General features: G+C 36.8%; 1 protein-coding gene and 1 long non-coding RNA gene across 18 annotated transcripts in view; one reads left to right on the forward strand and one right to left on the reverse strand.

The window, feature by feature from the left end:
* Positions 1 to 23,409, reverse strand: part of LOC5575816 (folate transporter 1) — a 75,445-nt gene extending 52,036 nt beyond the window's left edge. Inside the window, exons 1-4 of one of the 17 annotated variants that reach the window (XM_021842597.1) lie at positions 23,319 to 23,409; positions 22,873 to 23,092; positions 15,933 to 16,189; positions 10,285 to 10,372 (exon numbers count right to left, since the gene is read on the reverse strand). In XM_021842597.1, coding sequence (XP_021698289.1) covers positions 10,285 to 10,372; positions 15,933 to 16,141 — 297 coding nt within the window. In that variant the 5' untranslated portion in view covers positions 16,142 to 16,189; positions 22,873 to 23,092; positions 23,319 to 23,409. Of the gene's footprint in view, positions 1 to 10,284; positions 10,373 to 15,932; positions 16,195 to 22,872 lie in introns of all 17 variants that reach the window. The other 16 variants (XM_021842601.1, XM_021842595.1, XM_021842600.1 and 13 more) reach the window with 16 other exon arrangements.
* LOC110676086 overlaps positions 1 to 27,835 on the forward strand; it is a 175,069-nt gene that overhangs the window by 101,567 nt on the left and 45,667 nt on the right. The window lies entirely within an intron of this gene.

Raw genomic sequence — 27,835 nt, forward strand, 5'->3', positions numbered from 1 at the left:
ATTCGTGGTTAAGTCACTCTGTCTCTCCATATAACCGAGCGGTAAAAGGAGTGGTTAGGTTGCGGAAGGTGAAAATTTTTCTTACATTGTTTTGTAATCGTTTGTAACTTAATTCTGAAACCCAAATGTATATTAGGTTTGAATCGTTCGATATTTTTCATGCTGCTTGGGAACCAGAATGGGTAGTTGTTCACAACTTTCATGCATTATTTTCTATAATATTTCTTAGCTATAATGATAGAAGCATAGAAATTTCAATTGGAAGATTATGTCAGACAACCGGTTTCTCAGGAAACCATTCTCCCTATACGATTGTCGTGCAATTTTGGTACTATTTTTTGGCATCAATGTCACTTTCGAAACGATATACTGAGGCACCCAACCCCTTCATTATTTTTTCGATATTTTTTACAATTATACTTTTTATAAGTAGTGCTATTGGATAGATGTTTTAGATTCGGAATAAGCAATCGTACATACATTTTTGGTTGGAATATATCAAAATAATTACTGAAAAATCGGTTTCTCATAAGATAAAAAAAAAATGCCTAGAAAATCAAATAGTTTTTGAAAATTTGTACCTCACGAATGCCCAATAACTACCTAAGAAACATAAAATCTGGCGTAGCTTTTCAGAACGACTTATCTTACATTGAGAGGCTCCCTATGTTTACTTTCTCTTTAATCAACAAGTGAGCCACATAAATCTCTTTTGTTGCATTATCTGCATGTTAAAATGATTTTGAAAAAATAGTGCAAAATGAAAGCATCTGCACCAAACGCAATAATATGACAATTGTCTGGGGGAATGAATCAATTGTTAATCAACATGCTTTCCTGTCCTATTCTTATTTTACCAAGATTTTTTTGTAATGACAATTCTTGTGATTGTATCCCAATCCTCAGAAGTAGGGATAAACTATTGTAAGCGTGCTAGCTCTGTTGTTTGTTTTGCGTCTTTTCCAATGACAATTTGATGCATTTGTGTGGGGAAATCTTTTTGAACGATTTTTGAAAGCTTATTTGTTCTACATAAATGCTTTAAGTAAGCATATCTTCCTTTCTAGGGTTCAGCACTTGATTACTCGAACAATTGATTTTTTTCTAGGTACCCTGTTCCGCAGAAAATTATGGATTTTTTTATTTTGCAATTCCTCATCGTAGGAAAACAGATTCTATTTTTTGGTAATTTTGACTTTTTGAGGTTTTTTGAAAGCAGCAGATCTCATATTTGGCCTACAAATGCGTCGTACTTTTGCGCTTCTCAGTGCAAAATTTCAGACAATTTTTGGCCGAGAAAAAACCCCCATTCCAAAGTGAACCATGGAAGTGCCCAAGTTTTTTGCCGAAAACGATTGCGCTGTCACTTTTTTTTAGCTGAATGAATAAATTTATTTAGATAATTAGGAATTTCCTAAGGAAATTGTCTTTTTCAGGCATATTTCGCGGTTCTTTGATGTTTTTTTTCATCTTCAAATTACTCGGAAAAATTGCTCATAAGTGCTTGCTTTCATATTTGGCTTCAAAGGCATTGAATTCACTTCGTTGTTAGTGTTATTAGCAGTCACGGTAGTCGACACGTTTTCGTTAACATTACACAGCCTTTGCCTGCAGCATTCACAACACAAGTGATCAAATGAACGTATGAAAGAAAAATGACAATTAAATGCAGCTGGTAACGATGGTGTCACTGGAAAACGGTACGGTTTTGTTTGGTTCTATCATTTTTCGTGATAGCAGCTGTTTTAATTGTACATATGTGTGTCATATTCGACATAAGATTGAATTATTCTTGTTGTTTATGGTCGGACATTTATGAAATCAATGCAAAATTCATGATTTCAAAAATGTCATCGTGTCAAACGACATTTATTTCACAGTTTTTGTGTTTCTCTGTGTTAATTCTACTGCCGTGTTTTTGAGAGGGGGTTGTTGAGTGTAGAAAAACCATTTTACTGATGACCATAGAAGTGAACTAAAAATCACGAAAAATGTCGAATGTTTACAGCATTGGTTATGGTATTTTAAATGCAACATTTTTTACGCGGATGACATTTTTTACCTATTTATTGAAAATCGTTGGAAACCCAAGCAATAGAGTAAAGTGGGGCAAAAGTTCGAGTGGGGTAAGAGTTTCTCTTTAAGATTTCAAACTCAATTCAAGACAAAACTTATAAATGTCATGGTGATTCGAGTTAGCGAACCCAGAGAGCCGTAGCGGTAAACGCGCAGCTATTCAGCAAGACCAAGCTGAGGGTCGTGGGTTCAAATCTCACCGGTCGAGGATCTTTTCGGGTTGAAAATTTTCTCGACTTCCCAGGGCATAGAGTATTTTCGTACCTGCCACACGATATACGCATGCAAAAATGGTCATTGGCATAGTAAGCTCTCAGTTGATAACTGTAGAAGTGCTCATAAGAACACTAAGCTGAGAAGCAGGCTCAGTCCCAGTGGGGACGTAATGCCAGAAAGTTCACGTAATAACTCGTTTACTCATACGAATTACATCAAACCCGCAAAATACGGTGGATAAAATCGTCAGATTGATGAATTTCCTCGCATAACATGCTTTTTTCTGAGTTCACTTGTACATTTTGTTTCGTCCCGTACACTCGTACAAAGTTAGTCGAATCAATCCGTAGCGGCTGTCAAATCAACATTTGTTATCGTAAGTTAAGGCTAAGTAGCCAGTCATTCATTTTGGCAGCCATGTTGTCATTGCAGCTCGCATTTTCAAAGTGATAAAACTCAGTCCACATGGCTCATATTGCTGCCGTACAGAAAGTATGCTGATACTTTTTCAGTTGCGTCAGTGCAATACCAACCGATTTTCTGTAACTCCAAATTGTGACTTGATTAAGCAACAATCATCGACAAAGCATACAAATTTCAATGACGGCCTACTTCGCCTTAAGTCGCATAAGATCGCAGGTTAGTTCGGTACAAAATTTATACACTCGCATTGTTTGATATTATTCATGAAATGATGCACATACAAAGCCTCCAGGTGATTTCGCTATACGTACATTTTGGTTGTCTGGGTTGGAACGCAGTTGCACTGGTTTTCTGTTCTGTAACTCGATATCTCTCTAACTCGATGGTCTCTATAATATCGAGTTAAGGAGAGTTGACTGTAAATTCATACAAGTAGACATCAAAAGGCAAAACCTCGTTTTACGAACTAAGCTTAGTGCTTTGGGTACACGTACAATACTTATTTTCTAAATAAAAAAAAACAATATTTGCAATTTTAAATGAAATTTTTCAAAACTATCCCTAAAACTTATCAATGATACCCAGAATTGAGGTACCGTAAAACGGGGTAACAATTATCGGAGGACCATTGTCTTCTTAAACACCTCGAATCAAGATTTTTCGTTGAAATATTTTCATGCTTTAAACTTTCAGAAAATTACAGTATTTAGTCACGAGAAATGGGTGCCAGTACTTGTTCAAAAAAATATAAAACTTGCAATATTTTCAATTAAAATAAACTTTTTAAAAAATATCAAAAAAAATAATTAATTTTACCCCGCTTTACGGTACATGTTTTCTTTTTCAATGAACAGACTGATGTTTGAATCAAGTTTAACAAAGAATATTGATTTATTCTTAAGAGCGGGACTTCTACATCATATTCCATTTTCCATTAATCAAATTAAACAAAAACTCATATAACTCAAGATACATTAGGATACGGGTAATGGTAGATCTAAATAATGGACGCCGTAGTTCATCCAATCAGAAGAAAGAAAAGAAGAAAATAATAATAACAGTAATAATAATAATAAGAAGAATATAAACCGTGAATTTTTACCCGTAACGCGGGTAGATCACCTTTTCGTGGTGCGTTACGGGGTAAGATCTATCAATTTGAACCCTTGTCTCATCTTGTTTGTCGGGCTAGGGTAATATGTTTTGGTAATTCAAGGATTCGCGGTACAAAGTCCTTGTTACTGGCAACAGTTTCTGAAAATTAATCTATTTTACCTAGCAGATGGTTAAAGACTCGGAGTTGGTCAGTCCCGAGACTACACTTAAAGCCAGGATAACAATCATGAGTATTAACTCAACAAGGACTGTAAGTACTGGTAATTCAAGGACTCACGTGAATTCTGATTACTAAACAAATTTTCTAGCTTGATTCGGTTTTGCTGCTAGCATAAAGCCCCTTTTTTCTAATATTTTTCTGGGACTAAACTAAAAGCGAAACAAGGATGGGACTAGAGTTCCGTTGCATGGTCAAATATCAGTAGTACCGATTTGGTTTCTCAGACATTTAATCGATTATGTTTGCTAAGGGGCGCGCCTTCGCTGAGATGTAAACTTCTATGAAGGGTGTAAATAGCGGGACCTTTTCATCATAGTCGATTTGTATCAATATCTGAGGAATCAAAACAAGAACTGTACAGAAATCGATGCTTCATTACCTATCAATGGAAATGGAGTAATGCGACATGCACTATACACTAAGGATACGGGTAATGCTGGTCGCAGTGGCGCATCCGAACAGAGAAAAAAAAAAACCGTGAATTTATACGGATTCATCGCACAGCATCAGAAATAAACAAAATATAATAATATATGAAAAGCAGCGATACGTACTCAGCCTATTCAAAACATTCCAGAAGGAGATGGTGTGGGTGGTCTAATGGCTACAACTTCTGCTTAATATGCAGCAGTTCGTGGGTTCAATCCCAGGCCCATCCCTTTCCTCGTACTTTGTATCGTTCACTCGTTTCTATCTGCCACTCTCAATCTTTACACACTCACACTTTTCTTTCATATACTCCCGCATGAACGGGCGTAGATGCAGTCGGACTCCACAGTCTACAGTGGGCTAGTATGGACCGATGGACGACTTTTGAGCGGTGCCGTGTTATTTACATGACCATGGAATTCACTAGTTATTCGGCTCAAACGTCAAATTAGTGAACTCGTGCATTGATCCATAAGTGCAACATCATTTCATTCCCCTTCCTCATTGGTCTCCATCCTTAGGTGGCAGGCGCCATTGCACAGTGGTCCAGATAGCAAGTTTACGCGGACATGAACTTTTCGACGTCATTTTGTGGTTTTAGAGTATAGGTTGCTTCCCAGAAGTGTCTCGAAATTAGTTGTACTACAATTCGTACGAAAGGGATTTTTTCTCTGCACTAATCGCAATAGTGTCCTATACGCCAACTTGTTTATGTTAATAGATAGCAAGTTGGTATATTCAGCAAAGTTGTAGCATATTTTAATACAAAAAACTTTGTAGAACAAACTTTTTCTCTATATCTTATACTTTCTGAGATAATTGACTTTTTATATAAAAAAAATGAAGAAAATCATTTTTTTCACTCATAAGTCATTTATTTCCAAATTTAAGCAGCCTACTATGTTCTACAAAGTTTTTGGTACTATTATATTCTACAACTTTGGAAAATATACCCCAGTTGTGTTTCTTCTGGTTTTCTTATTGTAGGAGATATTAATTTTAAATCATACCGTATTACAGGCCAAATAACTCGCAAAGATGCACTTGAAAATGAACCTACCTGTCACACCGTGACTCTACACTCCTTAAAGAGTATTTGAGTGAAATTTGGTGAATATATTATGTTTATATATATTTTTAAGACTATTTTCAATGACGGGTGATTTGCAATTAAAACACATTAATTAGACATCTTTTTTATAAAACACACAAAAGTCATGGCCGCCACGATTCAGCATGAAATAATCAACACCTGTTTGATTTTGTAGAGTGTACTATATTTGTTTAAAAGCATAATTTTCAAGACTTTTTCTATAATTCTTGCGCTTCTTCGTGCAATTCCGTATGCTTCTGTGCGATTCTACGATTTGTCAGTGAGATCACTGGATCTGATGTGAGTAGCAATCGCAATTGTATTTTTTGACATGGTTACTATGACTGATTTCAATACGACTTTAACTACTGTAATAATTACTGCTATACATAAATCAAAGACTCAAAATAAATAATTTGAATGCCTCTCAACTCTTGCTACATATTACCAATTATGACTTTTAATACGGCATGATTTTAAATTAAAATCTTCTTTGGGACGTTACGTCAGGAAGAAGAAGAAGAGAATAAAAAAACGAGAAGAAATACAACTGTGGTATATTCACCAAAGTTGTAGAATATAGCAGTACCAAAAACTTTGTAGAACATAGTAGGCTGCTAAAATTTGTAAATAAATGACTTATGAGTGAAAAAATGATTTTCTTCATTTTCTTCATATAAAAAGTCAATTATCTCAGAAAGTATAAGAGATAGAGAAAAAGTTTGTTCTACAAAGTGTTTTGTATTAAAATATGCTACAACTTTGCTGAACATACCAACTTGCTATCTATTAACATAAAAAAGTTGGCGTATAGGACACTATTGCGATTAGTACAGAGAAAAAATCCCTTTCGTACGAATTGTAGCACTACTAATTTCGAGACACTTCTGGGAAGCAACCTATACTCTAAAACCACAAAATGACGTCGAAAATTTCATGTCCGCCTAAACTTGCTATCTGGACCATTGTGCATTGTTAAAAGTAGAAGATCACCAGCACTAAGGATGTCTGTTAAGGCCCAAACGCAATGAAAGTGGAACGGCAACAGAAAGCGGAACCGGTTCGCCAGCATGAACTATATGCTTGCCGACTTAGTGTTGGTCTACTTTCATTCGTTGACAGCTCAGTGGATATAGTGTTATTCATGCTGGCGAATCGCTTCCGCTTTCTGTTACCGTTCTGCTATCATTGCGTTTGGGCCTTTAGTCCCAAGCAGTCATTCGATATCTTTCTGAGAAAATAAAAAGATGATCAAAACATGGTTTCTTTTTGTGTTATAAACGGCATGGAACCGATGTGCGGTTATTTTTCATTATAGCACAATGAGCAATTCTCGCTGAAACCAGGCCGCCATCGGCACCCATCGTTAGAATTTCATTTTTATATCACTGATCGCTAGTTTTCGATAAAACTTAAGGGTGGTCCTTTCGGTTTTCTCAAATTGGTGGACCTCTCGTACGCCAGGTAGCTAAACAGTTTGCGAAAAAGCCTATTTTTTGATAAATATAGGGTAGTTCTTCACGTGATATGTCTCATATTTCGCTTGGAACACATAGCAAACTTAGTGGCATCGTATAGAGAAAGGATATAGCTTTCATTTAAAGTTAAAAAAAAAATGGTGGCCATTTTGAATTTGGACGCCATCTTGAATTTTGTTAGAAAAATCAATTTTTCACATTAGCGCACCGCTCGTTTTGAATTATGAGGTCACCATCAGAAAGCTGAGCAATGGTATTTACCCTATGAAATGAACGATTTTCAAAATCATGTTCTACGCTTTTGACGTATATGGCGAGTGCAATCAATGAAAACATTATTTCTTGTACAACAAAGAAACAAATTTTCAATCGTTGGTGTTTCATTCAAGTCGAGTGAAGAATTACAGTATTATTTTGAGTGATAAAATATAGCGGCCATCTTGGATTTGGACGCCATCTTAATTTTAAGTAGTAGAATAAATTTTTCACCTTGATAGCTTATAGCATGTCGAATTCATAGGCTACCAATAAAAACAAGGTTACGTATACTCTTCTTCTTATTGCTCTTTATTTTCCTGACGTTACGTCCCTACCGGAACCGAGCCTGATTTTCAGCTTTATTAGTTTTAAATACAGGTTATTAAATAGGAATTTTCTTTTATAATGCGATTTTTAATAACAGAATAATTCTTCGACAAATCATTTTATTTTAAACTCAGTAATAATGAATAAATAAATCTATTGAATAAAAACCGTACAAAACATTGATTGAAAAAAACATTTTTTTACCATATGCATTTTTGTCGTTGAATGAAGTTTAAAAATTGCGCGTTTGGACATGAGTAAGTTTTGTGGTAATATCTGTAGTTTTTACGTAAAACATTGCCAAAAGCGCATGAGATAAGAACAGAAATCTTAAATTTTTTAAGCAAAAAAAAATTCTTGATTTTATGAACCATAAAGTATCGTTTTACTACCGCCCAACATGCATGTTAAAAATAACGAAATTGAAATATGAGAAGAAGGCTTTGTACAGATGTGGACGTAATGCCGAAACGCAGGTATATCATCTTGAGGTTGGAAAATATGGTGGTCATCTTGAATTTAGACGCCATCTTAGTTTTTAGCCGTTGAATGTTTTCTACCATCTCAATTAATTGAATTATAAGGCCTCCGTTAAAAACACAATCAAATTATTTATTTCTTATTCTTTCTCAGCTGTTCAACTGATTGTTCATTTCTATCATAGGTTTTAGACCAAATAAATGAAAGAATTAATTCTATTTTTCAAATCGAAGATATGCAGAATAATCATTCAGATAATAAATAAGCGTTAAAAAATCCTTCTTGATAATTTGTTTTCGAAGCTAGTTAAGCTGAGGGGCTGGCTCTATTCCAGTAGGGACGTAACGTCAGAAAAAAAAAGAAGAACAAGAAGAAGAGTGAGTGTAACGGTAGCATTAAAATTCAACATGTTGAGTACTAACAAGGTGAAAACTCATTCTACTACTTAAATCCAAGATGGCGTCAAAATCCAAGATGACCGTCAATTTTTTTCACTCAAAATAATACTCTTATTCTTCACTTGACTCGAATAAAACACCAACGATTGAAAACTTGATAATAAATCTTCGAGCTGTTTAGTAGAATACCTATAAGTAGATGAAAAAAAACGAATTTAGTGCTATACCATTTAATTCCACTAGAGTTTGTATCCTTTGACAGATACGCGTATTTCGACCTCAACTGTAAGGCCGTCTTCAGTGTCGTGTACTAGACTCGACTTGATTGAAAACTTGTTTTTTGTTGTTCAAAAAATAATGTTTGCATTGATTGCACTTGCCATATATGTCAAAATACTAGAACATGATTTTGAAAATCGTTCATTTCATAGGGTAAATACCGTTGCTCACCTAATTTCTGTAGCCTATCTTACTCAATTTTTCCTCAGCTTACTGATGGTGACCTTAGAATTCAAAACGAGTGGTGTGCTAATGGTGAAAAATCGATTTTTCTAACAAAATTCAAGATGGCGGCTAAATTCAAAATGGCCGCCATTTTTTTACTTTAAATGAAAGCTTTATCCTTTCTCTATACGATGCCACTAAGTTTGCTATGTGTTTCAAGCGGAATATGAGACATATCACGTAAAGAAATACTCTATATTTATCAAAAAACGGGCTTTTCGCAAACTGTTTAGCTAGCTGGTGTACGAGGAGTCCACCAATTTGAGAAAACAGAAATGACCACCCTTAAGTTTTATCGAAAACTAGCGATCAGTGATACAAAATTGGAATTCTAACGATGGGTGTTGATGGCTTCCTGGTTTCAGCGAGAATTGCTCAATAAAAATTATATTTTTTTTTTCTTAATTGTTCCGAGCAAATCGTTTTTTATAATTATTGCAACTGACAAAGCATTGCAAGATTTGTTTGAAACTTAACTCAACTCAACTTTTGGCGAAAATGCAGAAGGGACAGACTTTTTATCCATGGTTGATGAAGTTGCTTATTTTACCTATCCTTCTTCTGCTTCGCATTAACGTCCTCACTGGGACAGAGCCTGCTTCTCAGCTTTGTGTTCTTCTGAGCACTTCTACAGTTATTAACTGAGAGCTTTCTTTGCCAGAATAATAATACAATTTGGTCATAAGTTATTCCCACAGTACTTATCAAACCATATCATTTTCTAGTTTATTAAAGTTTTCCATCAGAGTCCTTCGAGTTTAAAGTTACATCAGATAAATTTCCAAATGTGGTTTCCTACAGTTTTGTTTTTCGTTGATGTTTTTCAGTTCTATTGAGCTCCGTCTCACCATAAACACTATGATTTATGCTCTAGAATGTCCATTCGAAATAGAAGTTTAGTAAAATTTGTTTTTCCTCTGTAATCAACTGGAATCATTTTGTCCCCCCTGATCACTTCTCCACCACTTCTCCTACGGATCAAATTTTGGCCATCTCTATCCCTTTCCTAATTGTTTTACCCGTACACGGTTTTAGAAGAATTTATTCTCTCTTACCCAGAAAGATCACGGGACTATTAAATGGACGCTAGGATTTCATACCATACCAAACGTCACAACACATGTACATAGGGGGAAAGCACTAATTTTCAACCTATAAAAAATTGAGTTAATTTTCGAAATTTCATACAAAAAGCGATGTTCTATGGATATGTCAAAAACCAGTGATTTGTTGAAAATTATTGCCTTTACCCTATATATTACTAACCTGCAGTGCAGCCAATGTGCTGGTCCACAGCAGCAATGACCATATCACGATTCCGACGCAGGCAGAAAATATGATTATCGATTTGTAGCTGAAAACGAGAGGTAGAGTAAAATGAAACAAATTGAAATTGAAGACTGTGCAGTACCAGTACATTACAATTTAATTATGAGAACGAGTTCAATCTGTGTGGTTTCTGTTGAATGTGCCGGCAATAGAATGTGTTTCCCTGTTTTAAAAACATGTCTAACAAATATTTCTCTACATAACCTTTCTGTACAGACATTCCTATGACGATCCAATGTAAGCATTTTTAGAATGTACGAAGAGTTGAGAAATCGATTATTATCTCAAGCATGTATATGCGGTATTTTCTGAAAACATTTTCAGCTTGCATTCCAAACTCAGTAATGTAGGTCGACTTCAATAATCCATTTCACTCAGTTTTCGTCAGCTTCAATGATTTATCCCGCCTTCCTATAAATCATCTACCAACCTGAAGAGTAAACCAACATATATTTCTTAACCCATTTCTCTCTCATACCAGAAGAATTTTCGACGTTTCATTCAGAATGCAGGATAACCGATTGAATATGTATGGGATCCTCTCCAGACATTGGATTTGTACAGCATTTGAATTCATGAATCCAACTGCTACAAAACTGCTGGATGTAAGGCCAGATCAATGATGATTCCTTCCGGAGAGGCTGTGGGTAAATTTGACTACCGATAGACGTTGACAGTGGAGCGATGCTTGCAGCAGCTCCTCGATATCTGCATATTACATAGTAATGATTTTTCAATGGCGCGATTTACATCAAATGGGGTTGTGATGACGGAAGTGAACCCGATTCCTGTTTGAACAAAGATACGTAGGAAGTACACACTTTGCCACTGCTCTCGTGCACATGGGATGTTGAAAAAAAATAGATTTGATTATTTTTAATTGTAGTGTATTTTTGTTGCTTTAAAGTACACTGGAAACTCATCAATCCACCGACTGTAGGTTCGTAAATAGATTTGGTTCGTAAATTGCAAGAATATATAACTCTGGGCACATAGAAATTTACCTTTGGAAACAATATTTGTAACTGAAAAACAGGATTTAATTGATCTGCGGTGTAATACTGATCGGTCGGACTCTCTGAGGAAAAATTTTAAATACACATTTTTCATTCAAACCTTGACAAGCATTTTGAGTTAGTTCGCAGCACCCATATTCAAACAATTGCAATGTATGAATGAGGCTTCTCAATCGCATATTATAAAGCTCATAAAAATCAAGGTTTTTTGAATTGCGTTTAGCTAATAAGTAAATTGACCATCTCTTCCAAACCATGATTTGTAAGTTTGCTAAACACTTTATCAAAGATCCATGTCTCATGTATAAAGTGACCAGATGTGTCCCTGAAAATCAGATCTGAACCTCAATGAAGTGCTACCCATATGGAATGTATAATTTTTATTATAATCAATCGAAGACAGCTACTAAATACCAAGTTAATTGACATAAAAAGGATTGACGCTGTACTGTTTACTCACAAATCGCTCTGTTCCGGATAATCCAGGATGTCGGGTCATTTTACTCATGTCAGATCTGAACATTATACAACCAAGAAAATTACTGCCTATATGTGTTAAAAAATGAATTGCCAAATACGACTACGTTATCGAAATTTTAATAAGTAATGTTCAATGCAGAACGATGAACGAATAACTGTAGATAATGTTTAATTTGGTCAGGAAATAGTATATCTTTAAGCGTATTTCGAACTTCATAAATTAAAATAATTAAATATTCAAAAATAAATTTTTGAAGGTATTCAAAGTTAATAACTTGTAAGAATTAAGCCATCAGAGACCATGAGTTTATTTAAAGTGATTCAATTTCATACTCATACGGGATACTGTTTTCACGCCAGATTGTGAATAAAATATCAAATGATTTTGCAAATTCAAAATATTGATACCCATCATTCAACAATCATAATCTGTTTCCATTAACTTTCATGTTTGTCGTACAAATGTCAATATTCAAACATACGAGATTTAAAACAAAATTGTAATGCTTTCAGAGCTGCTCAATTAGCCTGTTAATGTAATGTTAATGGTTCCGGAAGACTTGGATAACTTAGATCTCGTGATGCTGAAAGATAAAAGTAAAACCTTCAAACCTTCCTGTGCGAGTATTTAATAAAAATTCATCAACATCTCTATATTTCGGCACCGAAATGTTTCTATCATCAATTTCAACCATTACTTCAAGTAATTAGTTAAAAAAAGCGTTTACAAAGTTTCCATCTAAAGTTTTAAGATCATAAGACGATCCAAAAACTGACCAACATCACATTGATATGATTATGTTTCTACAATTAATTACGTCCATTTGAATACAACGCCCAGTATTACATAAATAAATAACCAGCTGCTCTTTTCCAGCTACCCTTTTTTCATTCACTGAAATTTGTCCACTTTAACATCCACTGCAGCAATTGCGAGGGGAACGGCAAGCAATTGAGTTGAATTTTCCGTCGATTGGGTGAAATGTTATATGCCACCATCCCTTGAATGGACGATTGCTGTTTATCTGCGGCTGCCTGCCTGTGATGCCATCTCGTCGTCATCCAGAGTTGTGAGATAATGGTTAAATGAGATATCACCAGTGTGGTTGTGCTACTTTTCATCGAATGTCGTTTTGTTCGAAATTTTGTTCTCCGAATGTTCATTTCCTAGAAAAGTATTTGGCGCTCATAATTGTCATTACTTGATATATTTCATATTTTCTTTATTTGATTAGCGGTTTTTTCGCTTTTCACCGTCCTCGGCATTTACATGTTTTGTCGAGAATGATCGAATATTTTTCAACTGTTTATCGTTCTTTGAAGTTCACAACCCTGTAATTAAACACTATCCTTGTGCCTTTTTGAACAGCATCACTTTTCGGGAAAATGAGTCATTCTGGGAAATGGCATCCGAGGAAAACGGTCTTCCGGGAAAATGACACTCGGGAAAAAGCAGCATATTCCAGTTCAGTGTATACTGTTCATTTTTTTGCTTCTCTCCTTTTTTTTGGTGTGGTATTTAATTTCTTGTGTTGAATACAAAGTAAGCATCTCGTGGCCTTGATGCTGGATAACGATAAATGTCATTCGCAGACCGCTATCACGCGTTCCCAGGCAGAAAAAGAGCCGCATTGGACAGCTAATGGTGGAGATAAGAAAGAAAAAAAATACTCCGCCGAATCAGTATCATTGAAAGGTTTCATAATTGTGGGTAAAATTGCATAATTGAAGGGAATTGCTATCATTCAGGATTTGTCTTTCGGATTTATAATGGAAGCATAAAATACTTCCCGAAATCGACATGTGACCACAGTACCATAATTTCGGAAGAAATTGTTCATTTCTAATGATTTTGCTTGCTTAGTTTCTGTAATATGGCGGTGAACAGTTACCATAGGGTAAAGTCCCATAAAAAAGCAATGGATTGCGCCATTAGAGTATTATGCTAAAACATACGTCCACTAAAGGAACAGTGTTTCCTTTCCACAGCCCTCACTCCGGAAGCACTGATGATGATAATGACGCTTTTTACGCGCAGCTCGAACGCGAGTACGACAGCTGCCCAAGCCACGACGTCAAAATCGTCATAGGAGATCTAAACGCTCAGGTTGGCCAGGAGGAGGAGTTCAGACCGACTATTGTAAAGTTCAGCGCCCACCGGCTGACGGACAAAAACGGCTTACAACTAATAGATTTTGCCGCCTCCAAGAATATGGCCATTCGTAGCACCTATTTCCAGTACAGCCTTCCATACCGAAACGCTTGGAGGTCACCACAGCAGACAGCATCACAAATCGACCATGTTCTGATTGATGGACGGCACTTCTTCTCCGACATTATCGACGTCAGGACCTATCGTGGCGCTAACATTGACTCTTACCACTATCTGGTGATGGTAAAATTGCGCCCAAAACTCTAAAGCAACTGGATGTCGCAACTGCTTATGCGCAGCACCTCGAGGCTGCATTACCGGATGAGGATGAGCTGGATGAAGCCCCTCTTGAGGACTGCTGGAGAACAATGAAAGCAGCCATCAACGATGCAGCTGAGAGCAACGTCGGGTACGTGGGACGGAGTCGACGGAATGAGGAGAAAAATACAGCGCGGGCGGTCATGCTGCAGCAAGGGACTCGACAGAACGTGGAACACTATAGGTGGAAACGGCAACAGCAGACCCGCCTCTTTCGGGAGAAAACACGCTGCCTAGAGGAGACGGAGTACGAGGAGATGAAACAGCTGTGCCGGTCTCAATAAACACGTAAGTTCTATCAGAAGCTAAACGCATCCCGCAACAGCTTCTTGCCGCGAGCCGAGATATGCAGGGATAAGGATGGGAGCATTTTGACGGACGAGCGTGAGGTAATCGAAAGGTGGAAGCAGCACTTCGACGAACACCTGAATTGCGCTTAGACCACAAGCATCGAAGGTCAGGACAACAGAGCAAATGCCTTCGTCAGTACTGCGGGCGATGGAAACCAACCAGCCCCCACTTTGAGGGAGGTTGAGGATGCCATTCTCTACCTCAAGAACAATAAAGCTGCTGGTAATGATGGAACTCATAAAGATAGGCCCGGAGACGCTGACCATTTGTCTACACCGGCTGATAGGCACAATCTGAGAAACAGAACAGCCGTCAGAGGAGTGGAAGGAAGGAGTTATATGCTACATCTACAAGAAAGGCGACAAGTTAGATTGTGAGAACTTCCGAGCGATCACCTAGAATGCGGCCTACAAATCCTCCAAAAATGTCGTGAGTACCAGGTCCCAACGCATCATCTTTTCATTGATTTCAAGGCGGCATACGATAGTATCGACTGCGTAGGTGTGCAAGATTTTGTGAAGGTTTCAGGCGAACATTCCAGTTCGTTTGAATTCCGCCGGGGACTACGGCAAGGTGATGGACTTTCGTGCCTGTTATTCAATATTGCGTTAGTTGGTGTTATGCGGAGGTGAAACGCGAGGCAGCACTGGTAGTGAATGCATCCAATATAAAGTACATCCTCTATGTGTATGGTTAGATTGTGTGAGAGTGGCCACAAGCGTTCCACCGTTCAAAGAAAAGGTATGTTTGTTGAAACAAAAATACGTTTTTCAAATCACTGAATCGCAACGATTGAAGATCAATGTTTGAAAGAAAGAACCATAGAATCCGAACGATCCTCGGGGTAGTAATCGATGGCATGCTCACTGAGCGTGCTTTACTAGCCACACCATCGAAGATGATGTCTAACAGTGTTGTGTCAAAAGTTTATTGAAATCGTCTGGTTTTGTACTGAGAACTGCTCAAGTGAGTGTTCAATGAATTCTCATCGTCTAAACCTACCAGTCAATTAAACTGCCTTCAATTCAGATGACTCGATCTGAGATGTACTGTTATGTAAACTCATGCATCAATAATCACCGGCGCAAGGTGAATCCTGGAATTTGTTTCTCAAGCCCTATCCATTATCTCGCTAACCTAAGTAACAAAAACGGTGATAAATGTTTTACCACATCATTACACACAAACCACCGCATTCTGTGAATTGAAAACCGATTCTTCCGAACGACAAACATTCATCCAGTAGGTATAGGTACAACAATACTCACCGCAAAATATCCGTCACGAGAAAGACCACCACCAGCAGGCCCAAATAGCTGTACGTGCCGATGGGGTACACATCGCGGTTCAATTGCTCCGGTTCAATGTCACGCCATTCGCCCGACAGAAACTCCGTAACGAACGGTTCCGAGGGACGCATCTCCCGAAAGAATCCAAACGTACACAGCATCAGCGAGATTTTCAGCCATTCTCGCATTGTGTTGGACGTCGCCGCTCTTGTCGTCACTGTTATTGTTGGCGGCGTCTACACTGAAACCACCGTTTACGTATTTTGTCAGGGGTACGTGAATAGATTTTCACGTGTATGGATTTTTTTTTACGTAAATAGAATTCTCTTGCATTAAATTTCGTAGATTGATATCAAAAGGGCTAAGGACAAGACTTACATGTTCTAGGTTAGCCACAAACTCCGTGAAAACAGGCCTTCAAATCTACAAGCATAACCAGTAATCTCTCGAAGTTTCGTGGACTACCTTCTGACATGTTTTGAGTTGAACGACATTTTATTTTTATCCAAAAACTTTCAGGCCTACATGCGTACGGAGTGATTTTTTGAAAGTACTATGAACACGATTGATACCCGACTAAGGGTACATAACAAAATTATATCAGCATATATGTTTTTTTCGAACATAGGTTGTTACAATCTTGATGCAGGATGTTGTTAAAATAACTAAAATTATAATAAAAAGTGTATGAATAGTAACATAAACATAACAAAATGTGTTTTAGTTCTAACAAAAACATATCAAACCAAGTTATAATGTTTGATACAAAGTATCAAAATTATAATTCTGTTCGATATACGATAATATTGTATATTATTGAAATGCATAACTATTTTGTTATAAAGTTGTCAAAAATGAACAAAAAAATATCTTAAAGGGAAATAAAACACATTATGTTATATTTCTGTTTTATTATGTTCTATGGATAACGGAGCCTAACAAAATTATATCATAATATATTATGGATAACATATTCTGATAAAATGTTTTTATATTTTTGTTACAAGCCTCTAGTCGGGTACCTATAAAGGCTTATTTTTACGCTACCATTATTTGGGTACAACAACTGTTCAAGGTTATCCAAGCACTTTTCAGAGTACAGTTCATCCGATCTACTAGCGCAACGAGTGACTCAAATCAAAATAAAAGGAGTTCAATGCGTATATGCTCATATGAGCGTAAACCTTAGTTAATTATCTTCAGAAGATTATTGGTTACAATAGTATACCCGAAGTCCTGTATTCAACAGAGCTCTTGGATAACCCTAGTCAACCAGGGTGTTCAAATGTTGATAGATTGTATTTGTTGTAATCTGCTTGAACCTTATGCATAAACCTTAGAAAGTTCTCCGGGTACGGTTGATGCTATGATGAGCTTTAGGCGTTTTTGAATAACCGCAAACAACTTTTGTACTCGAAACTTCATGTAACATATTTTATTGAGAAGTTTTGGGAGTAATCCTTATTCATAAACATAAGAAACGTTACTGGATGATCTGAAGTCCTATCTTCTACCTCTAAATAGGCGTTGTACTCAAAACTAAATAAATTACAACTGGATACATTTGCAAATATGAATACCTATACCTCATGGAGTTCGTGAGTGTAATGCAGCCTACAGACGCTAAGACCTTTTGACCAACATTGACTCCGCCCCCAGGTAGATGCTCATGTTGGTGCTATGTTCGACCGTGTGTGATGCTGCTCGACGAACCGAATTTAATTTTGCTCAAACGACCGGTTGCCGGAGCCAAATGTTTGACGAACTGATCGTGATTTCACTAACAAATACACCAACAGTTCTACCGGTGATTCCATCAAAAGTTCAATGCGGAATTCCTCCAGGGATTGTACCAGGAGTTCAAACAAGGAATCCGTCAGCAATTTATCCAGGTTCTGGGATTTCTTTTGAAGTTCTTCCAGGGATTCCATCAGGAGAGTTTCCATCAGAAGACATTGTGAGGAATACACCAAGGTTTCGTTCAGAGATTCCACCAGGAACTATATCAAAGTTTCCTTCAGGAATACCATCAGGAGTACTTTCAAAGATTCATTCATGAGTTCTACGAAGAATTATTACATCTACGAAGAATTATTACATCACGAGTTTCAAAAGGGTTTTCATTAGGAGTTCCTCTAGAGATTCCATCGGAAGTGTCACTAGGGATTTCATCATGACTTCTTCTGGGGATTTCATAAGATGTTCTTCTAGGGATTCCATCAGGAGGTCCTTCAGTGATTCTACCTGGAAATCCTCTTCATCAGGAGTTCCTCTAGCAATTCTATAAGAAGTTTTTCCAGGGATTCCACCAGGAGTTACTCCAGGAATTCTATCAGAAATTCCTCTAGGGATTTCATCAAGAGTTCCTCCAATGATTTCATCAGGAGTAATATCTTTAGGAATTCTTCCATCCCTATAGGAATTCCGTCAGGAATTCCTCCGGGGATTCCATCAGGAGTTCCTATAGGGATTCTATCAGGAGTATTTTTAGAGCTTCCGCCAGAGTCCTTCTGGGGATTTAATAAGGAATTCCATTAGAAGTTCCTTCAGAGATTATATCAGGAGTTCCTCGAGGAATTCTATCAGGATTTCTTCTAGACATCTCATAAGGAATTCCTCTATAGATTCTATCAGAAGATCCATCAAGAATCTTATCAGGGATTATATCAGGAGTTTGAATAGGGATTTCATCAGGAGTTCCTCCAACAATTCCATTTGAAGTTCCTTCAATAATATCCTTAAGAATTCCTCCAAGGATTCCATCAGGAGTTCCTCCGGGGATTCCATCAGGAGTTCCTACATGGATTCTATCAAGTGTACCTTTAGGGCTTCCATCAGAGTTCCTCCGGGGATTCCATCAGGAGTTCCTACATGGATTCTATCAAGTGTACCTTTAGGGCTTCCATCAGAGTTCTCCTGGGGATTTCATCAGGAGTTCCTCCAGGGATTCGATCAATAATTCCTGCAGAGATTCCACATGAAATTCTTCCAGAAATTGTATCAGAAGTTCCTTCAGAGGTTATATCAGGGGTTCCCTGAAAAATTCGATCAGGATTTCTTCTAGAGATAACATAAGGGTTCTATCAGGAGCTCCATCAGGAATTTCATCAGGAGTTTCCCTTTCATTAGGAGCTCTTTCAAGAATATCAACAATTACAGTAGGAATTCCATTAGAAGTTCTTTCAGAGATTCTTCCTAGAATTCCTACAGGAATTCTATCAAAAGTTTCTCTGGCGATTCCTTCAGAAATTCCTCCAGGGATCACAACAGCAGTTTTTCCAAGGATTTTATCAAAACATTCTCTAGGGACTTCTTCTGCATTCTTACAAAAGATTTCATTAGGAATTTCTACAGAGGTTCAATCAGAAGCTCTCTCGTGGATTCAGTTCGATATTCTTTTGAGATTTCATCATAAAATACTCCTGGGTTTCCATCATGAACACCTTCTAGGATTCCATCAGAGGTTTCTATCAGAGATTCTATCAAGAATTCTATCAGGAATTCTCCTAAAGGTTTGTTCAGGAATTTCTCTAGGGTTATTCTGGGTTCCATCAGGCTATTCACTATGGATTCCTCCCGGAATTTATTAAGGGTTCTACCAGAAATTTCTTCCAGAGGGTTTTTCTAAGGATTTTTTTCATGAGATTCCTCCAGGAATTCCTCAAAGGAGCTCTCCCGGAATAAATCAAGGAATTTCTCCCGAAATTCTTCAAGTAAATAATATCTCCAAGGATCCACAAAGGTTATCAGGAATGCCTGCTGGGATTGTGCCAGAAATTTCTTATACGGATTTTATCATCGGAATTACTCAAGAGATTCCTCCCGTAATTTCTCAAGACATTTCTTTCGGAATATCTTCAGGGATTATAGGGGGTTTTCTGGAATTCCTCCAGCAATTTTACCAATAATTTCTTATAAGTATTCCACAAGTAATTTGGCAATCCATCAGTATATTCTCTAGTGACTCTATGGGGAGTTCCTCCTAGGATTCAAAAAAGGAATTCCTTAAGGGAAATTTCGCTAGGATTTCCACTAAGGATTACAACTTATAATCCCCCACATAAATTCTCTAGGGATTCCACGAAGGATTCCACCAGCGGTTCCTCCATGAATTGCATCTGATATTCATCGGGAAAAACTTCACTGATTTCAGCTGAAATTCTCATAGGGATTTCTCTAGAAATTCTAGCAGAAACTCCACCAATATATTTCCTGTGATTTTAATTCAGAAAAATAAAAAAACATCATCTAAAGATTCTTTTCAAACATTCTGGCAAAAATCCTTTAAGGGTTCCGCCAAGATGATCTCCAAGGATCCCATAACGAATTTCTCATGGGATTTTTATTTCCTATCAAGATTCCAACAGTCGTTCCTACTTCACCAATATTTCCTCTAATTATTTCAACAGGAATTTTACGAGACAATTTTTTTTTTCAATGAATTTTACCAGGAGTTCGTCATTGAGAATGTCACCAGTCATTTTTTGAATTATTTACAATATTTCTTGTGGAATTCTTGAAGGATTTCTGGTGGAATCCATGGAGGAACTTTTTAATGAATCCTTGGAGAAATTCTGAGTACAATCACTGTAAGAGTTCTTGGAGTAAATCTCTGCATGTACACTCCCGTGCATAAGTTTGGGTTCACCCCCTTAAAAACATGCAAAAGTGATCAGTCTATATCTCTGTGATAACAAGACCAATTGAAACTCTCTAAGCCGCATTCGAAAGGCAAAGAGTTATTCTTACTTTGTATGTATTTTTCCAAAAATATTCTTTGAACTTTGTATACTAAATTTATACTTAAAGTTGTGACATTTTTCAAAAAACACACTGAAAAATCATATCTAATTTCCTCCGCATTGGATCGACCAAAATTTTAAATAAAAGATGTCATTAGAATCGTAATCTTATATTCTTAGAAGAGACCCCACGAAATATTGGCGGAAAAATCTGAAAAGTATTCAAAATCAATGAAACAGTCAGTCAAGTCATCGTGCAAAAGTTTGGGTTCACCCCTCAGTATGGTGTATCGTGCAAAAGTTTGGGTTCACCTGAACTTACTTAAATCTGTGAAACCGTTATTTGCGCTCAAAAAAGCTTTGAACTATTAAATTCGGTTGAAAAATGGCAGAGATATTGACAAAAATAATGCGCCTGCGGCTCAGGTGAACCCAAACTTTTGCACGATTTGCATCATACTGAGGGGTGACCCCAAACTTTTGCACGATGACCTGACTTACTATTTCATTGATTTTGAATACTTTCCAGATTTTTCCGCCTAAATTTCGTGGGGTCTCTTCAAAGAATATAAGATAACGATTCTAATGACACTTTGATTTAAAATTTTGGTCGATCCAAGGCTGAGGAAATTGGATATGATTTTTCAGTGTGTTTTTTTTTTAAATGTTACAACTTAAAGTGAAAATTTAGTATACAAAATTCAAAAAATGGTTATGGAAAAATACATACGAAGTAAGAATAACTCTTTGCTTTTCGAATGTAGCTTAAAGAGTTTCAATTGGACGTGTAATCACAGAGATATGGACAGAACACTTTTGTATGTTTTTTAGGGGGTGAACCCAAACTTTTGCACGGGAGTGTATTTCTGAAGGAAATTCTAGCAAAAATCATGTAGAATCCCTGGAAGAATATTTGATTAAATCACTGAAGGATTCGTTGCAGGTATTCTTAGGAGAATCACTAGAAGAATCACTGGGAGACTTTTGATTGGGGCAATTCCGGGTGAAATTTTTAATAGAATTCCCCTATCAATTTCTTGGGAAGGATTCATTGAGCAATCTCTTTTAGAATTTCTAGAGGCATTCCTGGTAGAAATGCAGGATAAGAATCCCTTTAGAATCTGTTTAGAAATTCCCGAAGTTTCGCTGAAGGAATTCCTAAATTAATATTTGGAGGGTTTTTTGGTGGAATTTTTAAAGGAAGCATTAGATGAATCACGGAAGAAATCCCTTGGAAAATCTATTGGAAAATTAAAAGAAAAATCCTTTTGAAATTTCTGAAGTAACTCCTGTTGGAATCTATGGAGGAATCCTAGTAAGAAGCCCTGAATAAAGTTCTGGTGAAATTCTTGGGGGAAAGAAAGTTTTGATTTTCTATTAATAAGGGGATAGAGACATTTTACATATTGATTACATTTGGTTTGAATGCCCTCTATGAGATTTTTGAAAGTTAAATTCTTATCTAGCATGAGCCCTAGATACTAAACTTCATCTGACCAATTTATTGGAACCCCTCTCATCGTGACAACATGTCTACTTGAAGGTTTCAAATAAAGAGCTTTTGGTTTATGTGGGAATATTATTAGTTGAGTTTTGGAAGCATTAGGAGGGCAGAGTCAATGTTGGTCAAACCGTCTGAACGTCAGTAAGCTGCATAAGAAGACATATCTTAGAACATCGCAGAGGATATGGACCTATGGTCTTATCCACTGTGTACTAAACTAACTCGAACCAACAATTTTGACACTAGAGTGGACCCAGATCACGTGGAGATCCTACGGAAGCGTGCCTCGCTCAAGGATCACAATTCTCCGACCAAATAAATTTAGTACACCGGTGAATTAGACTATTCACCACTGTACTAAATTCACTCGGTTCGAGAATTGCGACACTAGAGCGGGTTCAGAACATGTAGGGAGAATGCAGAAGCGTGCCCCGCTCAAATGTTCTAGAACCGAGTGAATTTAGTACACCGGTGGACTAGACCATAGTTATCCTTACGACGCACGCTTAGTTTAGCACAAGGTTGAATGTTTGGTGTTTACAAAACCTTCATAAATATGTGCTAGCTAAACGAATGCGTCGTAACCTCAAATGTATACAAAATCCATTTACGTTATTTTACGTAAATAGAATCTACGTAAACAGAATCCACGTAAACGGGGGTTTCAGTGTACCGAAAGCACGCGAACTCTATTTAATGCTCTGCCGGCGTTGTTTTTCCTTCCCAAACAGGCGATGGTTGTTTGGATTCCTTCAACCCCTGAAGCAGTTCACCTGAAAACGATTGGTACAAGTGGCACTTGGTGTTTTCACACTCTATCTCACAACGAACGGGGGCTCCAATTGCTTGATTGTGTCTGGTAGATTTTAATTAATTCCCACGGGGATTGACACCTGAGAAATTGTGAAAATTTCAGATCCAGGAAGATCTGCTCGGTGCAATCCCAAGAGGATTGAACCGTTTCCGCTATCTTAGGCTAACACTGAAACTTCTTTCACTGAGCTCTTCTATGCTATGCTATCACACTGCACTTCCTTGGCACTGGTCGTGACCCTATTCTACCGAACAATAGTGTCAAACTGATAAAAAGTCACCGTGTTTCCGATGCAGTTTTTTCACCATCTCGACCGTCTCCGTCGTTAGGCGGCGAAATGCAACGAGACACTGACGCATCTGGGGAAGCCTCGCTCCAATCGACGCCCGTACTGTAATTAAAATTAATCTCGTCAATGTAGCAACACAATCTTATCGCAGACCAGCTTTGTTCGACGACTGAAGACGACCGGGAAGGTGATATCTTTTATTCAATGGGTTTCATTGACTGACCCAGCACCACAATGGTTTTGAACTCGAAAAATATGCATTTTTTTTTGTTTTCGGAGACTAAAGGTGATTTTGGAAGGGCGATCTATCCACCCAGCAGTGCAGTGTAAGAATTTTTTTTCAATATTTGCTCAAATCGGGTGCAAAGTGGTGATGATGATAATGGGATTATTTTTTCTAACCAGATATCAACTTTGAACGAACTTTTGTTCGCGAATTACACAACATTATATAGAAAAAATCCCTTAATTTTCAATTTTAGCATAAAATTCATGCCATAAATTTTTATACACCGATTTTAGCACAAATGTTTGTTGCAGAAAGTTGGTAGTGACACATCAGAACATTACTTTTTGTCTTATGCATCAAAATACCGGTATTTACTCAATTTAGGGTTGCTGAATTCAGTGCCGTTTTCAAAAAATGTTGTTGCACGTCTTCTTATTGAGATATTTGCTGATAAAAATGCATTATTCGACGATTTAAGTCAACTTGCATGCACGTTTACCAGCAAAATCTTCACTTTTCTTTCGAAAGTTCAATGTTTTAAAGGCTTAATAACGTGGAGGAAACAGATTGCTCTCTGATGAGTTATAAATACTTCACTGAGGCCTTAACTGTCCGTAATATGAATCATAACGGTAAGTAACTATCGAAGTTACTCGCATTATCAAACAAAAAAAAAACTCTTCAGAAGGCACCTCCTTATAAAATCGTTTTTTTTTTGGGGGTTCTGAACCAGTGTGCAACGGCTTACATGTCTTTGAAAGAAAGCGTAGGGGGAGATCCCCCAGTGCCGGACAGCACCCAATACCGGACAAAGTCGAAACATTGAGAAATCGTGGTCCAATCAAGATGGTGTATTAGTAGAAAAGAAAGCTATTATGTAGACTAATGTTTGCGTAGAATAACACATCCTTGAGATATGCATGCCTTTTTAACAAAGTAGAAAGGTTTGAAAATCTATAAAAAATTGACGTATTCTCTTAATTTTGAGCCTATATTACTATTTTACTATTTTGAATACGAAAAATACTTTGGATCACGCAAGCATGATCGAACATAATCCTAATTTGATAATATGAATGTATTTTGTACCATAATTGAACTAAATATGAACAAATTACAATTTTCGTTAAGCACCTCCTGTCCCTCAGTTTCGGACAGCTTGATTTGTTATATGATATCTTTGTAATTATTGTATCAGTGTCTCAAAATACTTTCATTTTTCATGGGTTCCGTTGATCATGGTATCAAACATGCAATAAAATTAAGAAGAATGAACATTCAGAACAATATCGTAAAATGTGCTATTTCTCATCATATATGGAAGAGGTTTTTGATAGGCATCTTGCAAACTACACAGAAAAAATGTTTAATTTTCATTGTGATGTAAACTGAAGTCTACTGTAAAAATGAATCAAATTCGTGTGTTATTACAGCATCATGTAAATTTAAATGAATAAACATTCAATTTTCAACTCAAAATGGTTGAATATTGCATGATCGTGTAATTTTAAAGTGAATTCAATTGAAAAATAATGGATTGGTCGTTGAAATTTACGTTTATTTTGATGCTCCAAATATGTGCATGAAAATAAACTTAAATTTACAACATATTTTTAGCTGTGTAAGAAAGACTCAAATTATTCTTGTAAATGTTGCAAATGCATTGAATTGGTAATAATATACTATTCCTATAGTATTCACATTCAATGATGTTCAAATTTGCAGAATTCGAGGCATTTCTAGATCGTGTCCGGTATTGGGTGCCACCTTTCAAGATCGATCAATTTGGTGCTAAAATACATCATCAAAATGCATTGTCAAAATTCATATTTATATTTTCAAATTTATTTTTGTACACTATAAATATGATAATATTTATCATAAATGGGTAACACAAGCCCACAAAATCAATGGTTTTCGAATTATGAATTTAGTGGCTTAAGTGTCCGGTACTGGGGGATCTACCCCTAATTGCATTTTGGTGGATGAAATACTGTTCATTTTTATATTCTGATGCGTGATTTACTCAAACCCGGGCTGATTAGGCACACCGTCCGAGCTTATATTATCATTCACGTATCGCATAATGCTTATCGTTTTATAATCTCTCTCTCAGACTTGATTTTTCTATTGTGTTAAGCGGGTAAATCGTCGACGACGCGTCGACAAGGTGAGGTAATTTATTCGCCTAGTTATGCAGCTTTACCGCGCTGGCCATGAGTGGGGAACACTGCGATATAGAAAGAACATTGCCACAACACCACAGTGATGAATATGTTAGCACTCTCATGTTGAAGTTTAACTCATAGTGTCGATTAGCATATGTTTTAGAATTCATTTGGTTATGTTTCATGGAATCCCCAATCAATTATGTATCTTCAAAAGGAACGCGCAATTAGAATTGCTTTGGTATTTAGAATATATAAGATTAGTCTAGGCCGCACTCTATCACATACATTATTGTGGCGAATAGAGTTGTTATAGATTGAAATATAAAAAAATAAAGTAAATTGTTTTCGATTCTACTTGTATTATGCTAAGCGTGTACAAGAGATGTCAAACAACGAGCGAAAATGAACGAAAAGCAGATTAGGTGAAACGGGTGAAACGAGAACTGTGCGGGAAAGAAGCCAGTATTGAAAACAACTCGATCCAGTTTGGTGTTTTGTAGCGAACGGACGGTGTTTGCTATAGTGTGTTTATTTGTTGGTTCAGCTCAAGTTTGGCCGATCAATTAGGTTTCGATTACTACAATTATTTATTGGAAGAGGCCTAGATAGCCTTATCGGTAAACGGGCAGTTAGCCTGCAAGACCGAGCTGAGGGTCGTGGGTTCGAATCCCACAGGCCGGGTTGGAAATTTTCTTGACTTCCCATGACACGTTTCCGATTCAGCAATATAGAGTTTTCGGTTATGGGTAGCAGTGTATGGAATATAATATAATTAAGGTAAAACATCTCGGAATCCAAAGATGTCCGGCACAATGGCCAACTTGCCCCCCTACTCCCGTTTTCAAAGGCACAAAACTGGAGAAATAGTTGGCAAACGTTTCTGATCTTCTTATTTTAAGCTTTCTGCTAGCCAAAATAAAAAGTACACTGTTGTGGGATGCTTTCTTCGCGAGATTTGTGCCTTTGAAGTTTTAGTACAATCTTAGAAGTTGATTCCAGACTGTTTCACCTTAAAGGCGTAAAAAGCAGCGATACAAAATGGTAGAAAATAATGCAAAGTTTAGAACATCCGTTATTATTTTGATTAACACCTGTGTTCCCAACCCCCTTCAGAGAGTCGGAAGTGCAATTTTGACCATGCATATCGTTATAGTTTTCGAAGCGATTTTCAAAAACGGATTTTCAGCAACGGAACCGGACACCATTCGAGATTGATGTTCATCTTTGGTTGTTCGTCTACCCAATGTTCTTAGGCAAAGGGCACTTGCTAGTTTTTTGAAAATCGCTTTTTTTCACAAATTCAACAATAAAACGAAATTTAAAGCGACGATATCTAGTTTTTTCGACATTAATTTGCTTGATTGAGTGTAGTGAACATATCTGAGCAGAAGTTGAAATTTTTGATGACACACAAAATTTCTTTAACCCAAAACATTACGATAAACCCTATTTTTTCGACCCGTTTGCCTGTAACTCAAAATTTAAAGCGATCACATTTTTTTTCGAAACCAAATAGATTGTGGAAGTCAAGTGAACATGTTTTGGTAAAAAAAATAACTTCCGATAATACACAAAATTTATTTTACCCAGAAAACCACACAAAAAACGTATTTCTTGAGCTTTTTTGTCTGTAAAACAAAATTGAAGGCTATGCCATGTGTTTTTTTCGACACGAAGTTACATACAGAGGTCAAGTGAATATTCTTGAGTAGAAAAATAATTTTTGACCACACACAAAATTGTTTTTACCTACAAAACAACATGAACAACTTATTTTCCGAATTTGTTTGTCTGTAAATAAAACTCAAGGCTACAACATGTAGTTTTTTCGGCCTGAATTTACTTTTAGAAGTCAAATGAACATGCTTGAGCTTGAAATTTTTGATTACACTTAAATTTCTTTTACTGAAAATATTATGAAAACCCCTATTTTTGGACTCGTTTGATTGTAACTCAAAATTCAATGTTGTTTAATTGTTTGTAATAATCACGGCAAAAGTTCGGCCTTAGTGGTATAATCAAAGTTTCCAGAAAGACAATAGCAGCAGAAACAAAATAAATACCATATAGTGAACCTTCAACATATTGGCTATAATTTTGCTGAACAAACTTGTGTCAAAATATTTACTCCTT

This window comes from Aedes aegypti, chromosome 2 (genome assembly GCF_002204515.2).
Source record: "Aedes aegypti strain LVP_AGWG chromosome 2, AaegL5.0 Primary Assembly, whole genome shotgun sequence".
Lineage (NCBI taxonomy): Eukaryota > Metazoa > Arthropoda > Insecta > Diptera > Culicidae > Aedes > Aedes aegypti.